The 26465-nt window shown below is 37.1% G+C and overlaps 1 protein-coding gene across 9 annotated transcripts in view; it reads right to left on the reverse strand.

Annotated features, from left to right (window-relative positions):
- Nucleotides 1-1142: 1142 nt before the first annotated feature.
- Nucleotides 1143-26465, reverse strand: part of NLGN1 (neuroligin 1) — a 971175-nt gene continuing 945852 nt past the window's right edge. For 7 of the 9 annotated variants that reach the window (XM_025283774.2, XM_044944636.1, XM_025283571.2 and 4 more), the window contains 3 exons: nucleotides 8735-8947; nucleotides 4577-5366; nucleotides 1143-3764 (listed from right to left, as the gene is read on the reverse strand). In XM_025283774.2, coding sequence (XP_025139559.1) covers nucleotides 2942-3764; nucleotides 4577-5366; nucleotides 8735-8947 — 1826 coding nt within the window. In that variant the 3' untranslated portion in view covers nucleotides 1143-2941. The remainder of the gene's footprint in view (nucleotides 3765-4576; nucleotides 5367-8734; nucleotides 8948-26465) is intronic. The other 2 variants (XM_044944646.1, XM_044944643.1) reach the window with 1 other exon arrangement.

The raw sequence follows: 26465 nt of genomic DNA on the forward strand, positions 1-26465 counted from the left end.
ATTGTGGGACATGATTTTACATTCAGAAAACTAGCTGCTGTAATATAAACTAGCAACTAACGCTCACAATGACATCATCATGACCTCAAACAGTAATAAAACTTAGAGCTGCTTTATCTTCCACAAAGTTTTTGCTATATTAATAAAAACAAAATAGGGCTATGCTTTGTTTTCTAGGTCATTTCTCTAACTTATCTGTTACTCCATCTACCTAGCTGTCATAACAGACATGCTAGGTAGATTGAGTAACAGATAAGTTTAGAGCAACAGATAAGTAGATAGATATAAATAAGGCCATCATTAAAATAGAATGGTTTTGCTAACTGAAGTAATGCATATGAAAGATTTCGTTTATATCTTATTTTGTTGTCATTTCTATTTTTGTCTTTATCTTTTGTTTAATCAATATAGTAAAAGACAGTTTTCTGATTAAACAATATTTAAGATGCAAAACAATTCTTTATGTTTACATTGGCAGTTCACAGCCTAAAAGCATAATCACATCAGGCAAAAACTGAACATAGACCGCTCTGGATTTTGAAGACTTTTTTTTCTCCCAACAGATTTTTATTTGAAGCTATGGAGCAACATCTACATTTTACTGATAGTTAATAATTGGGAGGGGGAATTATAAGTAAATAAATTCCTCAAAATAGAAGATTTTTATCTTTATTGTTAGCTTAAAGTCTTGCTCAGCACTTTAAAATTTTCTTAGAATGATAACTTTCTATCCATTACTTTATGGGAATTGAATCACCTTGATATTGGGAACCTAGATATTGTATTTCATAAATGTTGCACATTTATTTCCAATAGACCTGTTTCTTGATGATCAGAATTGGAACGTGTGTTTCTAACTGAAAACAATTGGCACATTTTATTTCCATGCCACTTTCACAAGAAGAGGTATTAAAAAATACAATGCTAATACTTTCCATGAGTTCCTGGGCTTATAAATTCATAATAGTTTCATCAGTTTCATTTTAGATGAGACTTGACTTTAAGTACACAGTGTGTCTTCTGTAGAAGTTAACTGCATGTCTTCAAAAACCCGACTGGTCTAGAGAAATGACTCTCTGAGATGGTCATGTTTCATTTTTTTTCTTCTTTTTTTGTTTTTAAAAAAAGACAAAACAGCAATAAACATTTTAGCTCTTTAATGAGCAAAGATCATGTCTCTTAGCATTGGACTAATAGTCATTATTATCTTTATTTCACGCAATGACCAGTGACATGGCCAAGATGTACAAAGTTGTTTCCATCAAGTAGTATACAATTTTTTTTTTGTATAATAAGCTTTCATTCTTGAAAAAGAGTAACTGAAAAGAAAGGTTTCTGTTACTGCAGTTAGTTTGTCAGAGAAAGTTCTTTGCATTATCTTACAAACTATCAAAATTGCTAGTCATCTGAAAAAATGTAAAAAAAAATCACATAACTTTAGTCTAATAGAAATATAGTACAGGTAAGAGAGAAAGTATTTATCAGGATGTGCTCTTTAAGTCCATCTCGATTTTTTTTAATATAAATGTACATCTGATTACATATACAAACATTTGGAAAGGTCTGTGATATACTGTTACTGGTAAACAACAAGGGGATGAAGAGTTTTCTGTGGTCTTAGAATATTCATTTAAAATCACACATACGTGTAAGACTACAATCCTCCAGGTGTTGACGCTCCTTCTAGGTTCTTTATCTACGTTGCACTCTATTGAGACTGTGTGAGTAAATTCCAGTGAATGAACCTCAGTGAGAAAGATAAGTGACGTGAGGAGGGACATAACTTCATATTGAATTATTAGTAGTAAACATTTTGTCATGCAACATGAGTAAATCAATGAACTGAGAACTGTAATCAGAGTGGTAATTTGGGGCATTCTCAGATCATAAAGACTTGCAAGTTACTCTTTGGACACACTTCACCTTACCCTAAGGAACAAAATACAGAATAACAAAAACCACAGCAAATTATAGATCCTGTTAACACATGTCCGATTAGGGTTATATTTCTAGAAAATATTTAGATGGGAATGAAAAGAACATTAAAAACACAGGAAATTTTTTTTTTTCTGGGATTCATATCAGCGAGTATTCACCACTATACCTATAGTTTCTTCAGATACATTTAGTAACTAATTCCTTCTATTATCAAAACTACTGTGAATTATTTTATTGTAATTACTTTTGCCCCCTGAATTCTTCTTTAGGTTCTGCCAATTGATGGAGGAAGCTTCTATTAAAAACTTCAATGGGATGAGGAGAATTTTAATTACGGCTTAATCAGCAGCACAGCCACCAAGCATATAAATTATCATGCACATCGTGCTAAAAATATCCAGTTTCCTTTATCCCCACAACTTTATACTGACAGCACTTATGTGATAATGTTGTACCTGCCAGTCTTTAAACTTCTTTGTTTTACTGGCAAATTTCAGCATGAGCCTCCGCTAAGGGCATTAACAGCATTGGTGCTTTGTGTACTTATCCAAATATGTAAATATGGTCTACACAATAAAACAGCTCCAAATAAAAACTGGTGAAAATTATCTGACATTCCATTGGTGTGTCCCTTGTGCATATTCATGGTTATTTTTAAAATTTTTATATTTTATATTTCAGACATAGTTCTTTCCTGTTTGGTGTTCCACATGCCTAATTCCATTATGTAACATAAATCTTCAAAAAATTAATTCTTGAATGTGAATGAAAAAGTATCATTCAGAACAATTGCTTCAAGCAATTGAAATTCGCTTTTAAAGTTGATTTGTGTATATATGTACAATTCTTTTTTTTTCCAAAACCCCCGAAGTTCTTGATATGTATATTCACATAATATTCCTCCTTATTTAAATAGTAAGAGTCTTGTAGGTTGAAAGCCAAGGAATCTTCAGTAATCTTTTACTGCAATCCATCAAAAAAATAGTTTGTTTCTCTTATCTGGCTATACCCTGGTTGTTGAATGTGAATGGGGGTGGGGGTGGGGATGGGGCAGAGTATTGTTCTGTCCTCCAGTAAATGTATTGAATGTGTGTAAGGGTTGAATTCCTGGTATAGTGTTGGGAATCATTGTGATGGTGTTGGGTGTCATTAAGGGAACATCATCAGGTGACCTCCTCATAGCTAGTGTGTAATCTGGGGGGCAGGCGGTCCGAAGAACCACCTCATGTGGATGGATGGACTCACATTCATGATCCAAATCAGTGTGCTTCATTTGGAGAGACATGATCTCCTCTTCTTGTGCGTGGGTCAGATCATTGGTAGTCGTGCGCTGGGGGCTGCATCTCCTGTGAACATCATGTCTCCTCTTATCCTTTTTGTAGTACAGGGCTGCAAAGGCCAAGATGTTCAGAAATAGTAGTGATGCTCCAACGGCAATAGTGACGCTCAGCTCTGTTGAGTAGTCCCTTTGATCCACTGAAAATGGACTTGGCTGTTGTTTGGGATCATCCTGCTTGGCAGTGGGAAAGGCTGATGTGACAGGTACGGAATTTTTTCTTGTAGGTCTGAAAGTGATGTCAGTTGATGGCACTTTAGTTGTTGTCGAGGTATACTGAGAAATGTCATTGAGATTATGCAGATGAGGTACCAGCTCCAACCAGAGGTTTACCTTATTGGCTCTGTAATGTTCTTTAACTCTTGGTTTTAATCCAATATGGAGATAAAGTTGGTCTTTCTGGGAATATCTGGTCCATGCTACTTCTTCAAAGCGGTTGGGTTTGGTATGGATGAATTTTGTGTCTTGAGGGACTGGTTGATTTGGGTCACTAGAAAAGAGAAATTATGAGAAAGAAATTGGCTTTATTCTTTTAAAAATCACAATGGCACTAGTTTAACATTTAATTGAAGAGGTAACTCAGCAAGGCTTTAGACTGTTTTAATATAACTTGGGTTAATTTAGAAATAGCAATTCCATTTCAGGCAGGTTGTTAAATGTTTGATAACATAATTTGAGTAAATCTCACTTTCTTGTTCTCTCTACCCATGGACTGCTACACATCCAAAGATAAAAAAATTCAAGTACAAGTGAGTTTTCTCATAGGCAAGCTAAGCAGAGACAGCAGTGGGAAAAAGTTGGGATTTGGAATTGGTAGGTGAGGATTGGAGTCCTAATGCTGCTATATACTGGACATTTGAATATATCTATGTGAAGCTTTCATAGACTAAGGCCCCTTTTCTGTAAAATGGGATTATGGTATTTGACCTGCTCTCCTCACAAGGTACTTGGGAGGATCAAAAGGCATACAGTACTGAAACTAAACTAAACTGAAAATCTCTATAAAATAAAACTTGTCATTATTGAATAATAATAATAAATCCTGTGTAATTAAAAAAGAAACAAAATAAATTAAATTATTGAGTAATGCAATAAAGATAGACTTTATTAATAAGCTTTACAAAGTAAGGATAAAGCAGTGATTTCTGAAACACCACAAATATAAATTTTGAATAAAGGAACTTAAATATCATTGGCATTAACCTATTAAATTAAATCATTTGGACACAAAACATGTATATTTTAAGTGCTTAAGAGGATATTTTTACTAAAGTATTGCAAATTTCATTCTTAGGTACCTACCCAGTTTTAGCAAAATTTGTCCAGTATGTCATTACAACTGCACTCAGCATCACATCATTTTTGGAGAAATTGCAAGGAAATAACTCTGTAGGTCCAATCATGGGTATTCCTAGTACATAGGGAACCTCATCTCCATGAGCGGCATCAGCCCAAGCTGGAACCTGATCTGTTTGGCAATGATGGTAAAAGGCATAGAAATAGGTGGGTGAACCAAAATTTGAGTGAAGATCTGCTGTAGCTACAGCTGGTGCCACCCACTGATGGTCCGTAAACAAAGCTAATAATGTCTTCCTTCTGGTTTCAGGGTTATGACGGTCAGCCCAGTCAGTATACATGAATTTAATGGTTTCTCTCAAAACATCTTTGCCTTCAGGATATCCATATAAGTTATCAACAAAATTGGAAACAGCAAAGTCAAAATCACTAGCAGATATACCATCATCACTATCTACTATATTTTCAACAAATTTTAATCCTTCCCCTTGGTTTACTCCTAACATTATATCATAGTTGAGAAACTCTCCTTGCTCCATCAGTATCTGAGGGTCATCCGGTATCACATCACCATCAATCACAGGTCCAAAGGCTATGTGGTATCGTGCTGGTTGAATATCTTGGTCAACAAGTTCTTTGTAAGGCTTCTTCTGCAGGCATTCCACTAACTCTACTGTATCTGAAACATTGCAACCAACTTTTGTGGCCAACATTCTAGCATATTTTGCAGGTTGGAAACTAACAGCCCAGCTGGAAAGGGCTGTTCCACTTTGAGCTATTGCTCGTTGAAAGAGTCCTATGGGGGAAAAAAAAATAACAAAACGTTTCAGATGACCTTTGAATAATGTTGTGGTAAAACAATCAAATCTGATATTTGAGATGTGTATATAAAAACCCAGATATGACTCAAGAAACAGGAAGATAGAGACATTTTTGCTTAAGAGAAGGTACACAAATTCATCCCCAGGGTACAATGAATTGGAAAGATGGATTAGAGTCTTCTGCTTTCAGTAGCAACTACTTTGAGAAGACAGAGATCTAAATTGTGCACTGTCTCAAAAAGGCAGTAAACAAGGAGAAACGGAGAATGTGTAAATAGTAGTGGTAAAAGAAGTCTCAAGTATTCATTTGCTCAGCATGTAAACACCTATGTTACTGTCACAGCCAACCAGATGGGGCTCTCTCCCCTTTAGCTTTACATCAGACTTTGTCTTGTCTTTTGAGGATACTTCCTCCAATTTGGCTGCATGTATCTTTCTTCAAAATGGCTCTGTGTTTGTTTTAATCAGAATTTATTTGAAAACAATTGTTGATATGTTTACATAATTACTGGGGCTGGGAATCTGCTCATACCCTGGGGATGGCCTTAAAGGCACACAAAACAGAATATCACTTCAGACACACTCTTTCCAGCTCTTTATATCAGACACAGTATGTTGAATACTCATCTTCCTGAGGAAGATAAAACATTTGCAGTGTATTCGCTAGGTTAAAGAGAAAACCATCAGCAGAAGGATTTAGTGCGGGCAGGGGGTGATTTAACTTTTTCCACTGTTGAATGTGCACTGCTATATTTTATCAAAAAGATGAAAAGTACATGGTCCATTGCTTTTCACTTAATTACATTTAAAAATTATAAATCATGGTACCATATGCAGCTTGATAAGAGCTGCATACCATTCAAATTTATAAATGAACTTTACTTATTAAGGTATTTTCTAATAAAATTCTCATTTTAAAAATATAATTTATCTATTCTATTTTAAAAATTACCTTTATTGTCAATTTCCAAATACAGCTTTGTATTTCAGTTATTCAAACACATGCTCAATCATTCATATGTGTTAATATATAAGAATTCTTTTTCACAAAGGTGCTAAATTAATGACTAAATTAGAAGCAAAGCTTTCATTTTTTTTCTCCAAACACATATATGTATTCAAAATGCCTGTAATAATGTTTCCAGATAATTATAAAATATGCAAAAAGTCAAACAATACTAATAAATATTTGTTTTGATTTCTGACATCTTTATGAAAATATTTTCAGTTTGCTACAGCAAAGAGAATACCTATAGTAACGAATAACGTTTTAAAACTGTGTTTGTCAACATTGGCTCAAAGAAATATTTTACTGCTTAAAAACTTTATAGCTAAAATAAGACTTCTATAAGATTCTTTCCCATTTTAGGGACTTAATGACATTAACTAAATACACCCAAAAAATACATATCATATTTAATATAGTCTGAAATATGCCATCTAAATGGTACTGGGAAAATCCACATATTCTATCATTAGTGAGAGTGCTCGTATGCATGATTGTTACAGGCCTGAGAATTGTTGCAGCTCTGGGAAGTTCCCAAACTTTAAAGTCTGTAACAGAGATAAAATTAGCCTGATGATTCCAAGACCCCTTCTGAGCATCTCCTGGTCAATTTAGGCAGCTTTGTTACTAGAAATAAGCTTAGAACTAGATCACACATAAGTACATTTATCTAGCCAGGTATGGATAGATTTCCTTGAAGAGTGTGTGTGATGGAATGTTATGTTTTCACCTCTTTGCACAGCCATTTGCCACTGTTTACCTCATTGATTGATGAATAGCAACACTAGCTGATGGACTAATTGATTCATCTCTTTATAAAATGCTAGTTTTATATTGGCTGAAAATGGCTTTGATACCCATGTTCACTTTACATTTAGAAAAAAAATTTAGAAAAAAATCAGTGCAAATGGGCTTTGAGACCAAATGACCCTAAGAATCTGAAGAGATTGGCTAACATTATCCTAGATAAGTACTGGCATTAGTTTAGTCTTCAAGCTAGAACATTCTAATCTGTTCAAGTACAGAAAAAAACAACAAACTTTATTATTTCAAAATAAGTCATTTCACTGAAGACCAAAATCTCTATACTTTGGGAGAGTTCTCATACAGGTGTCATTTTGTTATCTTGAATCAGAACTCTACTGATAAAGTGAGATATTACATAAACTATGTCTACAAATTAAGTCAGTAATAATATATGATCCTCCAAATATATAAACTCATTTAATGACTGTTATTCTGAAATTTGACATTAATGTGTCTTTGATGCCAAAAACAAATATTCTGTGTCTGATGCTCATATACTAAAACTTAGTCTTACAAACTCATAAGCCTCATGATTTAAAACTGACAGTGTATACTTTCTTAATATCTATAAACTGACAATGGAAAAGCAGAAAATATAAGATGGTTGATATGTATTCTCTCTTTTCCTATCTATTCTGTATGTATAATGGAGAGAAAGTATTCACTTTACAGACTTCTCTAACAAAACACCTCTGTTCTTGTGGATATTTCAAGTTAATAATGCTATAAGAATGGGTGAGTAAACTCATGGTAAAATGGGAGTTCATAAAGACCAGCATGATAAGCCTTGCACAGGCATTTTGGAAAAAAAGATGTCAAGGCCAGAAAATGGAGACAAAAACAATATCTCATGGATTTAACCAGCCTCAGTGTTCCAGGCTGCTTTGCCAGGCTTCAGGGGGAAAAAATAACATTTTTGAGTTGAAAATAGAAAAAGCACAAAATCAAACATATTTTTCTTTTTAATCAAAAGCTCTACTAGTGACCTTAATGCTTTGACAATTTTGGATCATGCATGCAAAATAATCAAACGTCTGTCCTCTACCCAGACAAGTGAAAATGACGTTTCCAGACGAACTAGCTAACAACCACTTCCTTATTATCTTCGTACTAGTAAAGGGTTTAAAAGTTTGCCATCTAGAAAATAGATTATATACAAGCCTTGCATTAAACAATATTTTTTTAAAAACCCATGTCTTTGGTTTTGATTACTGAATCAACATAACAGAAATGTGAACATCTTTGATCTTCCCCCAAATCACCCTTTGGAGGAGAGAAAAGTTACTGTAATGTTAATTATTCTGAAGTGTGCTTGTAAGGGCATCCAAACCAAGCTCCACAGGAAACAAAGAAAAGAGTTTGACAAAAATTTAAACATGCATAGAGAAGCTGAAGAAACAAAGTTTGAAACAGTTATTGAGTTCATTCTAACATTTAGTTTAAACAGAAATATATACAGAGCATCACATACTACTGATAGTGGTGGCATGCAGACACCAAAATTGTCAGAATTCGCAACCTGCGTAATACCTTTGGTTGAATTGCTCCAACGGTTACCTTCAGAATAATGGGATAAAGTCAGCAGATTGACACATGAACCCCCAGCGCCAGAGCCAAAAACAGTGATTCTTAAGGGGTCACCACCAAAGAATCCAATATTCTCACTAGTCCATCTTAAAGCCTGTATGAGATCAAGGAGTCCATAGTTTCCTTTTGCAGCCTGATCCCCTGTGCTCAAGAAACCTGGAAAATAGAAATCCAAAGACATCAAAGAACACCATTTTGAGTTGACATGAGTCAAACAGATATAAAATTTAAATAAAATTGAAACCTGTTTTCATCAAGATGAGTAAAACCCAAGTTCTTTAGGAAAAAATTATTTTCCACCAGAATAAACCAATTTACTTTAGGAAGAATAGCAGAGACTAAAATCTGGAAAATGATATTTATCTTCCCCAAATGTTTCCCAAGCTATCCAGGTAACAGGTAACAGGTAGCAGGTAAAGAGAGAATGAAAACATTGTGAAAGACCTCAGGAGAGACATTCTAGGGGCTGACTTACTTGGTGGAGATATTTGAGATAGTATCATGGGGTGTATGAGGGTGTGTTTTTGCATAAAAACTGTCAGTCCTCAAGTTGCTCGTGGTCTTATATGGTTGGAATTTAATGTATGTGTGGCAGACTGGCAGGATATGAGGACACAGAACAGGGGTATTTTTCTAAGACTTGTGCATAAAATTATATGCAACTTTTTGCATGTATAGGTATATGCACATATTTATTGATGATGCACCATGGTTAAGAATCACTGTAGCTGATATAATTTGAGATTATATTTTAGAATGCCCAAGATGCTAAACTGAGATAATATAAGAAGTTAGAAAACAATATAGAACATTTGAAGATGCTTGAAAAGTTGAGATTCATATTTCTCCAATATTCAAAGCTCAATTTCATAGTGAATTTAATAATGAAGAGGAATATATGTTGATTAATAGAGAGAATGAGGGTGGGGAGAGGTTACAAAGATCTAAACTGACAGAGTAGAAAAGGCAATTTAAAAAAAGGAGATGGATAGTGCAAAACTGATAAAGAGAAACCTCAATTAAAATAGAGTTGGGAAGTCAGAAAGGGGAGCTCTCATGCACTGTGACAGTAGCAGAGCCCAACAGGAAGAAAAGCTTTCCTTGCCTGGCAAGAGCTCAGCCAATGAGAGACTCTCACAACTCGGTCCCTGAAAAGCCACTATACTTCAAACTCTTCAAAGTCCTCCAACAGACTCTTTGTTTACTATATGCTCCCACCTTCCTTTTCCCTTTTTTAAAAAAGTCCTTCTTTCCTTGCTGTGGGGGGACTGGCACGTGGCTCGCCACAGTTGTAGACCCCAAACTGCAATTCTTCGTTGATCCCAAGCAAACCCATTTCTACTGGGGAAATTGCTGGCAATCTATTTAAGTCAACATTTTGGTGGCCTGCATGGAGATCCAGAGAAGACCCCTGATGATTTCCAGGCTAGTGATGGTAGACAAGTGTGATGCTCACATTGAACCCATTGCTGCCCACTGCTTTTCTTGTCAGCCCTGGGATTTAAGAGGTAGTCTTTCCTCTGGACCTAAGCTTCTGCCCTATTTGCATTTTGAAGCCCTCCAGGCTTTACTGGGGATCTGTTTTAAGACTATGTCTTTTCTGACTACCTGGAGAAGGAAATGACAATCCACTCCAGTACTATTGCCTGGAAAATACCATGGACAAAGGAGCCTGGTAGGCTACAGTCCATGGGGTCACAAAGAGTTGGACACGACTGAACGACTTCACTTCACTTCACTTCTTTTCTGGCTAAGACTTTGTTCTGTATGTGTGCGAGTACTTATTTGGCATCTGCCTGATTTTTGCAATTGGCCTTTTTGAATTGGAACTGTGCTCATCTTCGGCAGGATTCCTTCTGGAAAGGGGCGGGGGGTGGGGGGGGGGGGGGTAGGGGGGTGGGGGCTGTTCCTCCTGGAATTGGCTAGCCTTTGGTTCATTCCACTGGGATCAGGGGCTGCTTCATTATAACTGTGTGGGTTCAGCCTTTGACTCAATTCCTTTTGGAAGAGGGGCTATTTTATTGGCACTGTGCTATTAAGCCTTTGGCCTGATTCCCTTTGAATTGGGCTGTTACATTAGAGCTGTACTGAGCAGACCTTCAGAACTAGAGAGTTCCTTCTGAACTGGCTGGTATTAGACCTGCAGGCTGTTTGAGCTGTTTGCGTTGCTTGAGATGTTTATGCTATTTGAAAATTATCCTTTTACTCTAGGTAGAAATCTTTGAGAAATGGGATCCCTACTATCTAGAGTTTTGAGCATGCCCATTTACAGGGACTCTGGCCAATTTTATGTTTAAAAACTATAGTCCTTCCTCAGGCATATTTCTAACCAAATGGACCAACCTAACTAAAGGTGATTTAGAATATCAGTGGCCATTATGGGGGATTTTTAAAATCCCCAAACTCATTTTTCTTAAAGCCAAATTGGACAATGATCCAACATTTCCAGAAACTTAATGCAATACTTATTTTAATTGGTATTCTGAGGTTTCCAAATGTTATCAGGAGCCTAAAATTGCTTCTCTGCAAAATAAGATGTTTAAGATGAGTTGAGGCAAAAAAAAGAAAACAACAAAGAAAGATTCAGTTCAGTTCAGTCGCTCAGTCGTGTCCAACTCTTTGCGACCCCTTGAACCACAGCATGCCAGGCCTCCCTGTCTATCACCAACTCCCAGAGTCCACCCAAACCCATGTCCATAGAGTCCATGATGCCATCCAACCATCTCATCCTCTGTCGTCCCCTTCTCCTCCTGCCCTCAATCTTTCCCAGCATCATGGTCTTTTCAAATGAGTCATCTCTTCGCATCAGGTGGCCAAAGTATTGGAGTTTCAGCTTCAGCATCAGCCCTTCCAATGCTTCTAAAAACTCATGCTCCTTCCCTGCCTTCTTTGTCTCAGGACCTGCCTCTGGTGCCATCTTCCTCTTCCCTCTATATCACCTGGTGGTGGTGGTGGTTTAGTTGCACTAAGTTGTGTCCAACTCTTGCAATCCCATGAACTGTAGCCTGACAGGATCCTCTATCCGTGGGATTTCCCAGGCAAGAATACTAGAGGGTGTTGCCATTTCCTCCTCCAGGGTATCTTCCTGACCCAGAGATTGAACCTGGGTCTCCTGCATTGCAGCCAAATTCTTTACCGCTGAGCCTCCAGGGAAGATCTTACATCACCTACTCCTTCATTATATGCTAAATTCCTCCACACTAATTCTCTTGCCAAACTTCCCTTTTCCTTGAAACCATAGTCAAATATTTTCCCAAAGTAACAAAAAATCCTCACAGAATTACTAAGGAATTTAATGTAGTTATTCAGACTTATCTACCTGGTTTGTCTGACCTATATCAGCTAGTTCATAAGTTTGTTGGTGAAGGACAGACCCACTACTGGATGAAAACTGCTAATTGAGAATATCCTGAAAGGTCTCTAGAATCACAACTGAAAGAGCAGCCTGCTACTTTACTATCTGATCAGGCTCAAGCAATCACCGGTGACTCATCAGGCAATTCCTAGGGATTTACCTAAGTCTGTTGATTGGACAAAAGTCAGGCTTGCACACAAAAATCTGATGAAACTGGTCATAACTATTAAAATTAACTTCAGATTATTTTTAGAGAAAATTCTTTTCTTCTTTCAAATGTTGCTTCTATCCTGGTAACTTTAAACTCTATATTTATGAATGGGCTTAACTGAGACCTTTACTTCCAGTAAAAAGAATCAGGATGGAACGGGAAACCACATCCACTCCTGATTTAGTTAATCTGACAATCCAGCTCTCTCTCACTCTAAATGAGTCACCTAAAAGGAAAAACATCAACCTTCTTAATCTTCAGCTCCAGCAAATGAAGATCACTAAACAAAACCTAAGTCTTTCCTGATGGCTCAGAGTAAAGAACCAGCCTGCAATGCAGAAGACATGGATTTGATTCCTGGATCAGAAAGATCCTCTGGAGAAGGAAATGGCAAACCACTCCAATATTCTTGCCTGGGAAGGCCCATGGACAGTGGAGCCTGGAGGGCTACTACAGTCCATGGGGTCGCAAAAGAGTTGGATACGACTTACAACAACAAACAAAACCCAAACTACCCTGGTTTCTTCTATTATTGAAAAGAGCCAGGAAATTGAAAAAGAGATTGTTACAAATTTAAGTGCTATAGGCACCTTCAGTTTTCCAACCTGCCTTTCTATGTTCCTTTCACTTCTCAATGACGGGGCTCCAAAGGACCACAGGGGCTCTTCCCAACCCTCCCTCTTGATCGGCTTGGAGAAATATTACTCCAGATTGGGGATGAATCTCTTCCAGTCCTAAATAACACTAAAGTCACACTCTCCATGTTCAAACACACTCCTGTAAAGCAGCTCTGCTTTGGAATACTGAAAAGTTCAACTAGTAGAGTTGAACCTCAAGAGGTTCCTGTCTCTGAATCTACTGTCTTTGTTTAGGCCCTTTGAAAGATACACATCCTATGAGGCCAAGACTTCTTAGAGAAGTATCATGCCAGAATTGCTCTCTCCCAAAAAGGGAAGACAATTCTAGAACTTTACAGCAATCATCAAAGTAACCTACCAGTGGAATTAAATTACCCTTTGACATGTTTTATTCATTCTGTCTCTGATGACACTAGGGCTGATCCTGGAAACACTGATCTTTGGCCCGATTACATCAGTTACCACCTTCCTTCTGGGTAAATCATCAACTGATGTTGGTAATTCCCCATCACATCTCTTATCAAGATTCAGACGGGAACTTCCCTGCTGGTCCAGTGGTTAAGAATCTGCCTGCCAATGCAGGGGATATGGGTTGGATCCATTCCTGGACCAGAAAGATCCAACATGCCGTGGAGCAACTAAGCACATGTGCCATAACTAACTGAGCCAGGTGTTCTAGAGCCCAGGCTCTGCAGCAAGAGAAGCTCCAGCGATCCACAACTAGAGAAAGGCAGCATGTAGCAAGACCCAGCACAGCCAAAAATAAATTAAAAAAAAAATTAAGTTCAAATAGATCCCTCAAAATCTTTTCCCAGAATTAATCAATACCCTACAGTAAAGAAGGCATGAAGCCCATAATAGAAGGTTACAAGGCTCAAGGGCTAATTGTCCCTTGTACTAGTCCCTGTAACACTACCATTTTACTGATGAGAAAACCTAAAAGCCAAAGGAGAAAGTCTGTCCAGGACCTCTGAGCAATAAACAAATTGTTATCCCTTGACACCCTGTTATTCTTAACCTTTATGCTCTACTGATATCCATTCCTGCTGGAAGGGAATCCTTTACAGTAATTGATTATGTGGCACATTCTTTAGTATTCCAGTTGTTGAAGGTAGCCAACAACTTTTTACTTTCACTTAGGAGGAAAAACAATTCACCTAGCCAGTAAAATAATGTCTGATGGTTTTGCTGAGAGTTTTTATTATTATCAATCCTGAAGGATAACCTGGATGACACAAAGTTCCTCAGAGGTTCTACTTTGGTGCAATATGTGGAGATTTGCTTCCTTGCTTTCTTCAAGCCTTTTTACAAGAAGGCATCCACCACTTGCTAAGACTTTCAGCCTTAAAGGGACATGAGGTCTCCAAGGGAAAATTGCAGTTTGTTCAAACCTGGGCTCGATAATAAGGGCATCTGATGTTATTAATAGAACAAGGGCTTTACCTAGATCCAGATAGATTTCATGGTGTCTTAAATTTCCTTAAACCCAAAACTAAGCACCGACTCTGAGGTTTTAAGTTCAGTCACTCAGTCGTGTCCCATTCTTTGCGGCCCCATGGACTGCAGCATGCCAGGCCTCCCTGTCCATCACCAACTCCTGGAGTTAAGCTAGTCAGTTACTGCCAAAACTGGATTCCAAAATTTCTCTCTTATGGCCAAATGTCTATATGTTTTACTCAACAGTAACAACCTTGACCCAATTTTATGGGAAGAACTGGATGATGACATAGCCTTTGAAGCCTTAAAGAACAGTTTGATGAACTTACCTGACCCTTGGATATCCTAATGACCAGATTCTCTTTTTCTTTTTTTTTTTAATATATAAAAAGGAAATGAATGCCTTGTATGTACTCGCTCATAAACATGGGGACCACCACTGACCCATGCATGCAATAGCCGGCAAATGGACCCCCTGGCACAGGGATATCCCCCTTGGCTTAGAGCCATTATGACTACTGACCTTTTGATTAAGGCCACTGAGAAAATTGCTATCCCCTTTAACTATTTTTGTATACCACAGAGTAGAAGCCCTCCTAAACTCTCATCACACTCAACATTTCTTTGTCAGCCACTTAATGTCTTATGAAGTTCTGTTGTTAACTGCTCCTCACATAAGTCTTCTATGTTGTAACAACCTTAACCCTGCTACTCTTCTCCCCTCTGTCTCTGATGAGGTCCCTCACAACTGCTTAATGCTGATGTACCACCTCCTGACTCTCCTGATGATTTACAGAAAATTCTTTTGGGTAACATTTACTTCTCACGGTTCACTGATGGTTCATATTTAAAAGGTAACAATGGGAAATACTGGGCTGGGTTTGCTACTTCAACTCCTTTTGTTAGTGTTGAGACAGCACCTTTACTTATGGCTACTTCAGCCCAACATGCTGAATTATACTCTCTTACAGTGGCTTGTACTTCAGCCAAGGGCAAAACTGCTAATATTTATACTAATAGGAGACATGGTTTCAGAGCACCTCACAATTTTGGAATGTTGTGAAAGCAGTGTGGTTTCCTTACTTTTAGCATAAATAAAAGTGAACCCTATGTTCAGGAACTATTGAATACAATATTTTTATCTGCTGTTTTAGTATTAAGATCCTGGGGCATTATAAATTTGACTCTCTTGAAGCTAAGGGAAATCACCTTGCTGACCTTTCCACAAAGAAATGCTACCTCTAAAGGAACCAATAAACAAATTTAATAACATGTATACATAAGAAAGACTCAGGAAAACTTTGCCAAAATGGTTGAAGCCTTCACCTTAAATGCCATTTCAGCTAAAGACAAAAGAGGATGCTGGTTTGGGAATTCAAAGGGAATGAAGGAGATTCACGTGAAGATGGGCCAGGCAGAATGGAGATGCAGATGTAGAAAATGGACTTGTGGACACAGTGGGGGAGAGAGAGAGTGGAATGAAGGGAGAAAGTAGCATCAGCATATTTACACCATCAGGCATAAGACGGATAGCTGGTGAGAAGTTGCTGTATAGCACATGGAGCCCAGTGTGGCACTCTCTGATGACCTAGAGGGATGGGATGGGGGGTGGATTGGGAGGCTTGGGAGGGAGGGAAGGAGGAAGAGGATGTATGTAAAATTATGGCTGATTTGTATTGTTGTGTGGCAGAAAACAGCACAACATTGTAAAAACTAAAAAACAAAAAATTAAAAAATTAAATTAAATTTTTAAAAGATAGACCAGGCAGAGACATGGGACACAGAGCTGACTTTAATTTATATGAATTGCTAAACTCTCCCTACCACATTGAGCCCATATGCTTCAAAGCTATCCCTGGGGACACTTCACTTCCTGTTAAGGGCCCTTTTATCTAACTCTTTAGGCAGCTCAAGGGGGAAGTAAAAGAAAGACTTATTGAGTCTTCTGTTTCTTAAAAATAAACAGCCTAAAATAATCCTCATTCCAAAGACACATTTTGGGGTGGCAAATTTTACTTCCCTGAAATATAAATGAAAAAGTATTTTATAAAATGTTCTGTTTTATAGATTATTAATTTATTACATAGAAAATATTTAGAGATATATAAAGGAGCCTGGTAGGCTGCAGTCCATGGGGTCGCTGAGGGTCGGATACGACTGAGCAATTTCACTTTCACTTTTCACTTTCATGCATTGGAGATGGAAATGGCACCCCACTCCAGTACTCCTGCCTGGAGAATCCCAGGGATGGGGGAGCCTGGTGGGCTGCCGTCTATGGGGTCACATAGAGTCGGACATGACTGAAGTGACTTAGCAGCAGCAGCAGAGATTGATTAAGTGTATTAAGGGATGTATTTTCCAATCTCTGCAAGTTTATGGAACTAATTAATTTTAAAAAGTAGATTTACTCTTATTGAAGACCCATTATAGAAACAACATAATAGTTCCATGTTTGTGATAAAAATTATTTTATTCAATTTAAAATATACTTTTAATTTACTTTTTTAAAAAACAGGAAGTCAATTACATTTGTGAAAACCAGACTGTGATAATAATCTCTATCGACTGAATAACTCAATCCATTCTCAGAATGGATATATGAACCAGAAATTCTTTCGGGTCATTGGGGGAAACAATAGATGAAGTCAAATCTTCCTGGATAATTTTGAAAAACACTAAGAAATACATGATTAGTCTTTTTTTTTCCTATGAGACCCAACATGCTAAGAAACAAAAGGACAACCCCTAGTCTATCAGGTGAGTGAGTGTGTGTGTGTACATTCCTGGAAATATTAAATCATTCTTGAGATGGAAGTTTTTAAAAATAGGTTCCAAAGACACATATCTTTCTAGTTAACTCATCTTTTATTGAAGCTACATAATAATTTAAGGAAAATTTCTTACATAAAAGAATATTGCAAATATGTAATATTCATATATATGAAAGCATATTAAAATATAAAACAAAGTGACAAGGAATTCTTTTACTTTACTTGCTATTAAGTGAATTTTGGTATAATACAGAACCATTAGTTTAAATTCCTGGAGGAATTTGTTACAAATGTTTAGATCTATAAAAATAGGTTGATGGCATGAACCCTGAAAACAACATCATGGAAGGATTACTGTGCATTAGATAGAAAGGACTCTTGAAGGATAAAGGAGATATGAGAGTGTCTGTGTTTGTGTGTGTGTGAGACAAAGAGAAGTTGATTGAGAGAATAAGAATACATTCTAGGTAGTTTATTGCTTATAATTCTATATCAAAATATAGATATAGATCAAATATATTCAGATCAAAATTTGATATCTAAATATAACTTATGACACTTGGTGCAAAACCCAGGATTTGTATTTAATTCCTCTTGAAATAATATTGAATGAGTCCAGTTACAGTCAAATAAATCTCTACATTCACACAAAAACTGACTTACTGATAATGATCATTCAATACATAACATGTAAAAAAAAAGTAGTAATAAATTATCTCTACAATAACTAAATATGTCTCCTCTATAATTCCAGTTTTAGTTACATCATTTAAATCACTCTGGAAGATTGGTCAAATAGTTTTGTTTGTATAATACTGTAAAGCATGTCAATTATCTCCTTATAAATAGAACCACCTCTATATACAATTAAAAGAAATCTTATAGCATCTTAAAAAAAACAAAATCAATTCTCCCAAATTGCACTAAGTCATAGCATAAAAAATGGAACAAATCACTGGGGAAAAGACTGTGTCCTAGGCACCTTAAACATAAAGATATTTAAAACTGTGTGACTAATACCTCAAACTCTCTGGCTAAAAATCCAATCAGAAATCCCAGATGCTAACTCTCCTGATCTTCTTAGTTGCTAAGTCAGGTCAATTCTTCCCTTACACTCTGTCTCTGTATTCTACTCATGTCACTGACTTATTCTAGATACTCTTTTCTTTTTAGATTCATACAATCTTTCTGACTAGTTGCTCAGCCTTGGAGCAAACAAGTTTTCCTTATATTCTGTCACCAAACTCACTTTTGAGAAATACTCTGTTTTGAGGGGAGACAGTAATAGCAAAATAAAACCCTTATGTTAAGATATAATTGGTTAGTTTCTCTTTATTTTTTGAGTCAGGATTGTTTAAAATATGATGACTTAAAAATTCTTCAAATTGGATAATTTGGGGTCTGAGTAGGGAAAAAGAACACACATGGTATATTTAATTATACATCATCTTTAGCTAGCTTCCTTGTTTTTGTGTTCTCTTGAGAGCTACTGTCCAAATTCTTCTTGGAAAATAACAAAGGATAAAGTCAAAATAGTTTTTTTTTGTATATATCCTCCAGAAACAAATTGCTCTGAAATGATGCTCGTATCTTAATATCATATTACTCAGTGGTATTTCTAAACTTTTATATTTCGATACATTGTCTTATTTATTTCTTGTGAGATAATTTGCTTTTTAATGTCCCATGTTTGGGAAAAGGAAACTGTGTTACTGACCAAGGCTCTTGTTCCTGGAAGCTGAACATGAAGGAATACAATGGGAAAGCAGGTGAATGCTAAAAGATGTATGGAAAGAAAACAGCTGTTGTTATTTGATTTTTTTGTCCCCAAATTCCCAATATTTTCAACATGCCCAAGGTCAATAGATGAAACTGATCCTTCTATATTATAATCTAATTTTAACATTTTGTGACTCCTTTGGCCAAACAGGACTAAAATATTTATTTTAATCAATTCCTTCTGAATATAGATAGTAATGGAGAGGAAAAGACTACAATTTGCTTAGCCCTGAATTATGTATACTATTCCCATTATTAAGAATGGCTCAAGGGACTTCCCTGGAGGTTGAGTGGCTAAGACTCTGTGCTCCCAATTGAGGGGATCCAGGTTCAATCCCTCATCAGGGAACTAGATCCCACATGCCACAACTTAAAGATCTTATGTGCCACAACAAAAGATCTTGCATGCCTCAACTAAGACCTGGTACAGCCAAACAAACAAACAAATAAATAAATATATATATATATATATATATTTTTTTTTTTTTAAAGAAGGGTTCAAGATGCTGGGGAAAACATCATCCTCAGCCCCAGGTTCAGTGCCATGGTCTCCATTCTCCACCCCAACCTAAGATTGTTAATGTTCACACTTCTTGGTCTCTGTGTCAAGAAAAGCTTATCCAACATTCCCTGAATTAGGCTATTGTGTGCTTATCTACTTCAATCTGGAAAAGAAACCTGCTACCAAAACTGACAAAATTTCTGTGTTTTCTGGATAATCTTTCTCACAAAGCAGTGTAAAAAGAGAAATCTCCTTTCTAAAAGGCCCAATAGACAAGAAATCATACTGTTCGTTTCTAATTGTTTTGATTATGCAGGAATGTGGCTAGTGATTTAAATGCATACTTTACAATGAGGGACCCACAACGGTTGCTATATAAAGAAAAGTTTTTAGGAATTACTACACAGTTTAGAACTATACTATATTGCTTCAGGAACAGTAAGGACTATACAAATTTTTATAAATAACTGTCTAACATATATTTTGGTGTCTCATATAGTGTGTGTGTGTGTGTGTGTATGTACTTCATAATTATAATTTATATTTACAATTTTCTCATCTTCTTAATTTTTTTCTGAACTGAATGTTTCACTACATCCACCCCCAATGGCCATGCTATACCTGTTTGCTGAACAGGAATTAATATATTACAATTCTGTTACCACATGGAGACCAACAACTAAACTTTCCAAATGAAACTGTCTTTCTTTGATGGCAACAGAAGAGTAAAAATTTAGGAGCAAACCCTCTCAGCAGACAACCTCTGGGGAAAATGCTTTTAGACGTAAAGTGGGTGGCAGTAATTTTAAAGGAATTAAAATAGGACCATCCTGGGCAAAGCCTATGTGAAAAAAGAAAAATACTATTTTAGCATAGTTACCAAAACTGCTAACACATATTAGTTGCACATATTTACTTTGGACTGTGGGATGAAATAGCAAAACACAAAACAAAACAAAACCCAATTTAAAACAAGTGATACTTGAGTCACTTTGACCATTATAAAACAAGCAGCAGTAGTCAACTGCACAGAGCTGCAATCTGAGGAGGAAGGAGGCAGGCTGTGTTCCTCAATCCCACACTAGCTGATCCCTGAGGACACAAATAACAAAAAGAGAAGGATAGGAAATAAAGTCTGGGCAATGAAGAAATCTGATAATACAGCTTAATTTTTCTATAATCATAGAATATTTGAGAAGATACACATCATTCTAAGGTATGATTAGCAAAACCTGGTCTTTACTAAGTGCTGCTTTTACTATATTGCTCCTTATTAAAAGGTAATCTGACTGATTTAATGATTTATATTTTTTATTTTTGAATACTTTCAGTATTACAAAAACTTTTCAAAAACCAGAATTAAAAATTACCGTGTATTTCTTCACCCAAATTTCCTAAAAGCCAATGCTTCCCTTCTTCCCTCTTTTCTCTCTTCTTCCTTCCTTCCTTCTCTTCTTCCATCTTTCCTTCCCTCCCTCTCAATCTCTTTCCCATCAAATCTGGAATCACAAATGGAATTTAGTTTTCCACTTAATCTCCTCAATTTCAAACAGTTTGTTGGTCTGTCTTTGCTTTTCTTATTTTTGCATATTTAACATATGTGCAGAGTACATCATGAGAAATGCTGGGCTGGACGAAGCACAAGCTGGAATCAAGATTGCCAGGAGAAATATCAATAACCTCAGATATGCAGACACTACCTTAGGACAGAAAGTGAAGAAGAACTAAAGAGCCTCTTGATGACACTGAAAGAGGAGAGTGAAAAAGTTGGCTTAAAACTAAACATTCAGAAAACTAAGGTCATGGCATCCGGTCCAGTCACTTCATGGCAAATAGATGGGGAAACAATGGAAATAGTGAGAGGCTTTATTTTTTTGGGCTTCAAAATCACTGCAGATGGTGGCTGCAGCCATGAAATTAAAAGACCCTTGCTCCTTCGAAGAAAAGTTATAACCAACCTAGACAGCATATTAAGAAGCAGACACATTACTTTACCAACAAAGGTCCATCTCATCAAGGCTACGGTTTTTCCAGTAGTCATGTATGGATGTGAGAGTTGGACTATAAAGAAACCTGAGCGCCAAAGAATTGATGCTTTTGAACTGTGGTGTTGGAGAAGACTCTTGAGAGTCCCTTGGACTGCAAGGAGATCCAACCAGTCCATCCTAAAGGAGATCAGTCCTGGGTGTTCATTGGAAGGGCTAATGTTGAAGCTGAAACTCCAATACTTTGGCCACCTGATGTGAAGAGCTGACTCATTCGAAAAGACTCTGATGCTGGGAAAGATTGAGTGCAGGAGGAGAAGGGGATGACAGAGGATGAGATGGTTGGATGGCATCACCAACAACATGGAGATGAGTTTGAGTAAGCTCTGGGAGTTGGTGATGGACAGGGAGGCCTGGCGTCTGTGGTCCATGGGGTCACGAAGAGTCAGACATGACTGAGCAACTGAACTGAACTGAACTGAACTTACTTTCCTTGACTTCGCTATTTTTTGAGAAATATAGGTCAGTTATGGTGTAAAATGTCCCTCAACTAAGGTTTATATGCTGTGTTTCCTCATGATTATACTTCCTCAGGTTATGAATTTTGGGCAGAAAAATCATAGATATAATGTTTTTTTTATCTCAATGTAGCATAATGGGGGGCACTGGTTGATTTGAAACAAATATTAAATTCATCACATTTTATTATTAGATGGAATTGGCTGCTGTAAGAAAAAGCTTTTCTTTTTTTTTTTAATTTTATTTTATTTTTAAATTTTACATAATTGTATTAGTTTTGCCAAATATCAAAATGAGTCCGCCACAGGTATACAAGCTTTTCTTTCTCCCCAATTTGGATTCATTCATCCCTTCATTCTTAGCAGTATAGTCTCATGGCTTCTTATTATATCCTGGGGATTATAATCTTTTACTACTATTATTTATTTTGATGCTTAGATGGTCCCACATTTGGCCAATGGAAGCCTCTTTATATTGTTTCCAATGTCATTTTGACATGTTCCCATAATTTTTGAGCACATTCTTATTTCTCTTTGGTACAATAAATTGTCATTTTTTTGCAAAAAATCTCTAACTAATAGTTGAGTTCTTTGACTTCCCTTTAGTTAAAATTTTTGATTAGTCTTTTCATATATAAAGAAATGAAAAAATTTTAGTAATTACAAAACTAAGTAAATTTACAAAGAAATTTGGTAAAGTATGTTGATTAAAGTTACATAAAATAATTACAGAGATTACAAAAAGCTTTAGCACTTTCAAAAGATAGAAACTGAAGCATCCTGAATTTTGGAATACAGGAATATCTCACTGTGTAAAAAAGTGGAATACAATAAAACTGCTAATATGGAACAACACTAAATAATCTCACTAATATCACATATAGAAGTACCAACATCCCAAAGTACCAACATATACACACACAAACACACATGCACACGTCAAACAAAACAGGGAGCAAAAATAAATCTATAACTCTCCTTGTGTGTGCTCAGTCACTCAGTCATGTCCGACTCTTTGTGACTCCATGGACTGTAGCCCACCAGGCACCTCTGTCTATGGGGATTCTCCAGGCAAGAATACTGGAATGGGTTGCCATGCCCTCCTCCAGAGCATCTTCCCAACCCAGGGATCAAACCCAGGTCTCCCGCATTGCAGGGAGATTCTTAACATCTGAGCTATCAGGGAAACCCAAGAATACTGGAGTGGGTAGCCTATCCCTTCACCGAGGCAACTTCCAGAGCCAGGAATCGAACCGGGGTCTCCTGCACTGCAGGTGGATTCTTTCCCAGCTGAGTCACCAGGGAAGCCCATAATTCTCCTTAGCTAAAAATAATTTTAATGACAAAGTTTGAGGATTATGTAAATTGCATGGTAGTTTGGAGAAGGGAAGGGCTACCCACTCCAGTATTCTGGCCTAGAGAATTCCCTGGACTGTATAGTCTACGGGGTCGCAGAGAGTCAGACATGACTGAGCGACTTTCACTGTCACCAAATTTTCACTTTCAACTTGGAATTACCTAGATGATGCGAACAGAACAAAATAAAGGCAATGGGCAGGGCAGAGAAACAACTCCTTTTTTGAACACTTCAAATGCACTTTGAAAACTGTATAAGATAAGAAACATGTAGACAAGATGGTTTAGCAACCAATCTCTGGCTTACCTCTATCTGAGCTCTTGCCAAAGTATATTATCACTGGTGTATCAGCCTATCTCCCTGATTAAACAGAGGCCATCTTTGTGTTCCTAACACTTAATTACCATTGAATAAACATTCCATGAAATAATTAATCCATAAATAATGAATGAACTTTGTAGTAGAACTTTTACCACTCTGCTCTCTTGCCGGATGGAGTATGTAGCTAATGTGTATAGTACCTCTCAGTTGATTGTCAAAATATCCCAGGAATCAGATAATATTAATATTGTTGAACAGTTCAGTCACTAAGTTATGTTCAAGGTTTTTGTGATGCCCCCCAGGACTACAGTCCACCATGCTTATTTGTCCATGGGATTTTCTAGGCAAGAACATTGGAGTGGGTTGCCATTTCCTTCTCCAGGGCATCCTTCCAACCCAGCGATCGAACCTGCATCTCTACACTATGTTTAATACATTTAGAACCGCCTTTTTCATTTTTGAATAAAAATTTTCTTTTGAGAAAAAGCCTATAGGGTGAGATGGATTGGGAGAGCAGCACTGACACATATACACTACCATGTGTAAAAGATATAGCTAGTGGGAAGCTGATGTATAGCACAGGGAGCTCCGCTTGGTGCTCTGTGATGACCTACAGGGGCGGGATAGGAGTAGGGGGGTGGGAGGGAGGCTCAAGAGGGAGAAGATATATGTATATATGCAGTTGATTCATGTTGCATAGTAGAAACCAATACAACATTGTAAGGTAATTATCCTCTAATTAAAAATAAATTTTTTAAAAAAGAAAAATCCTAAGAACTGTAATAATCTTGAATATTCCCTTTAAATTTCCAAATTCACCAAAATATTACAGTCATTGTAGTTAGTGGGATCCTGGCTCTGATTCCATCACTCTCATCCACTGATTCTTCTCTGCAGAGGACCACTGTTTTTTGGCTTGTTTAAATGGTCAACTTGTACTCAATCTCCAAGCCTCAGCTCAAATATTGTTGTTGCCAGAACTTCAAACCCAGTTAGCCCATCTTCCTTTAAATGCCCAGTTTACTCTGAACATTCCTTTGTAGGTATGTCCCAACACTGGACTGTAATCATTTGTTTGATCCTATCCCCAGACAGGGCACAGTGCCCTACATACAGCAGATATACAAGAAATGCTTATGAAGTTAAAGATGCCTATTTCTGAGTACTTCTAATTCCAGAAAAAAAAAAACAGTTAAAATATATATGGGAAGAGAGAATTAATGATTTTTTTAATGCAAATCTAAATAGGTATGTAGCTGGAGTATCCTGGTTTACAAATACCAGAAAAATCTAGCACCATTATTGATGCTATGTAAACACAGTCACTGAGGAAAAACTAAACATCCATGAGATAAACCTTGTGAAGGTAATATGTTAACTTTCCTCTGACACAATTAGCCAGGCAATGGCAACCCACTCCAGTACTCTTGCCTGGAAAATCCCATGGACAGAGAAGCCTGGTAGGCTGCAGTCCATGGGGTCGCTAAGAGTCGGACACGACTGAAAGACTTCACTTTCATTTTTCACTTTCATGCATTGGAGAAGGAAATGGCAACGCACTCCAGTGTTCTTGCCTGGAGAATCCCAGGAATGGGGGAGCCTGGTGGGCTGCCGTCTATGGGGTCGCACAGAGTCGGACACGACTGAAGCGACTTAGCAGCAGTAGCAGCAGCATAGACATTATAGTTAGATTCAAAGGCAGAAACCAAGCATGGGTAACTATTCTACAGCAAATGATCTAGAAATATGTTGAAAGAGAAACGTCTCAGGTTAAAAGTAGTGAAAGCTACAATACAAAGAAAACCACACTAAATTACTTCCCAATAATGAAGCCTCTGATTAAGCTTGAGTGATAATCCAAATTTCCCACTCTCCCAAATTTTCAATTTTATATTTTTTAAACCTAACTCTTCTTAGTTTCAATTAGTGGTTCTTAAAAGAAGCTTGTGAACTCTAGATTAGGGTCATATGGCATGCTTTTTAGAGCGGCTGTTAAGTATATATAAAGGCACTAAAACAGGGGCCCAGAATATCCTGAGGCAAATCACTAATTCCAGAGTCCAAAGTAGCATCACCAGCAACTAGCCTCAGGTGATCTTATTTATTGATGCCAAAAGGACATGTGATAAGCCTTGATTAGATGTTAACAATAAATCCACCTAATACTGAAAACTGGAATAATTCTTTGCTTTTGGATTCCACTGAAGCCTAAGTGACATGGTGATATTGGTTCTTGCAACCCATCAGAAATATTGCCTGAAGCCTCACATCTATTGCTGTGTTAACCAGTGAAGGCTCATCGTGGAGGAAATTCTATATGTAACTTGGCCTTCAGTTAAAGAAATTCTTCAAAAGTTTTCCTAGCCCAGCAATTCCTATAGTAGCTAATATGGATCTTCAGCTCAGAGGGTCATGGGATGCTGTTCAATAACGAAGGAAATACTGAAACAAGTAGAAGGTCAATTTAGAAGAAGCAATGATCTGAATCTCCCCCAGTGTGGCCTCGCATTAAGCTTGGATTTGTAATTGAAAATAAATCTTTCATGTCTGGGTGACAAGTCCGAGGTCCTGTCCTGGGTGCAGTTTTCACGAAGCATTATATTTTCCAACTTGAAGTCACTGTCCTTTGCAGCTGATTTTGACCTGCCATGCCACAGTAGGCTGTAGGCTGCCAAGTGATTAGCTATTAAGGAAAAAAGTGAAACTAATCTCTGTATTAATATACATGAAGTGAAATGAGAAAGGATCAGAGACTTGGAGGCACAGAGGCTGATGTTACAAGCTGTGCAGCGAGGCAGAC

This window comes from Bubalus bubalis, chromosome 1 (genome assembly GCF_019923935.1).
Source record: "Bubalus bubalis isolate 160015118507 breed Murrah chromosome 1, NDDB_SH_1, whole genome shotgun sequence".
Classification (NCBI taxonomy): domain Eukaryota; kingdom Metazoa; phylum Chordata; class Mammalia; order Artiodactyla; family Bovidae; genus Bubalus; species Bubalus bubalis.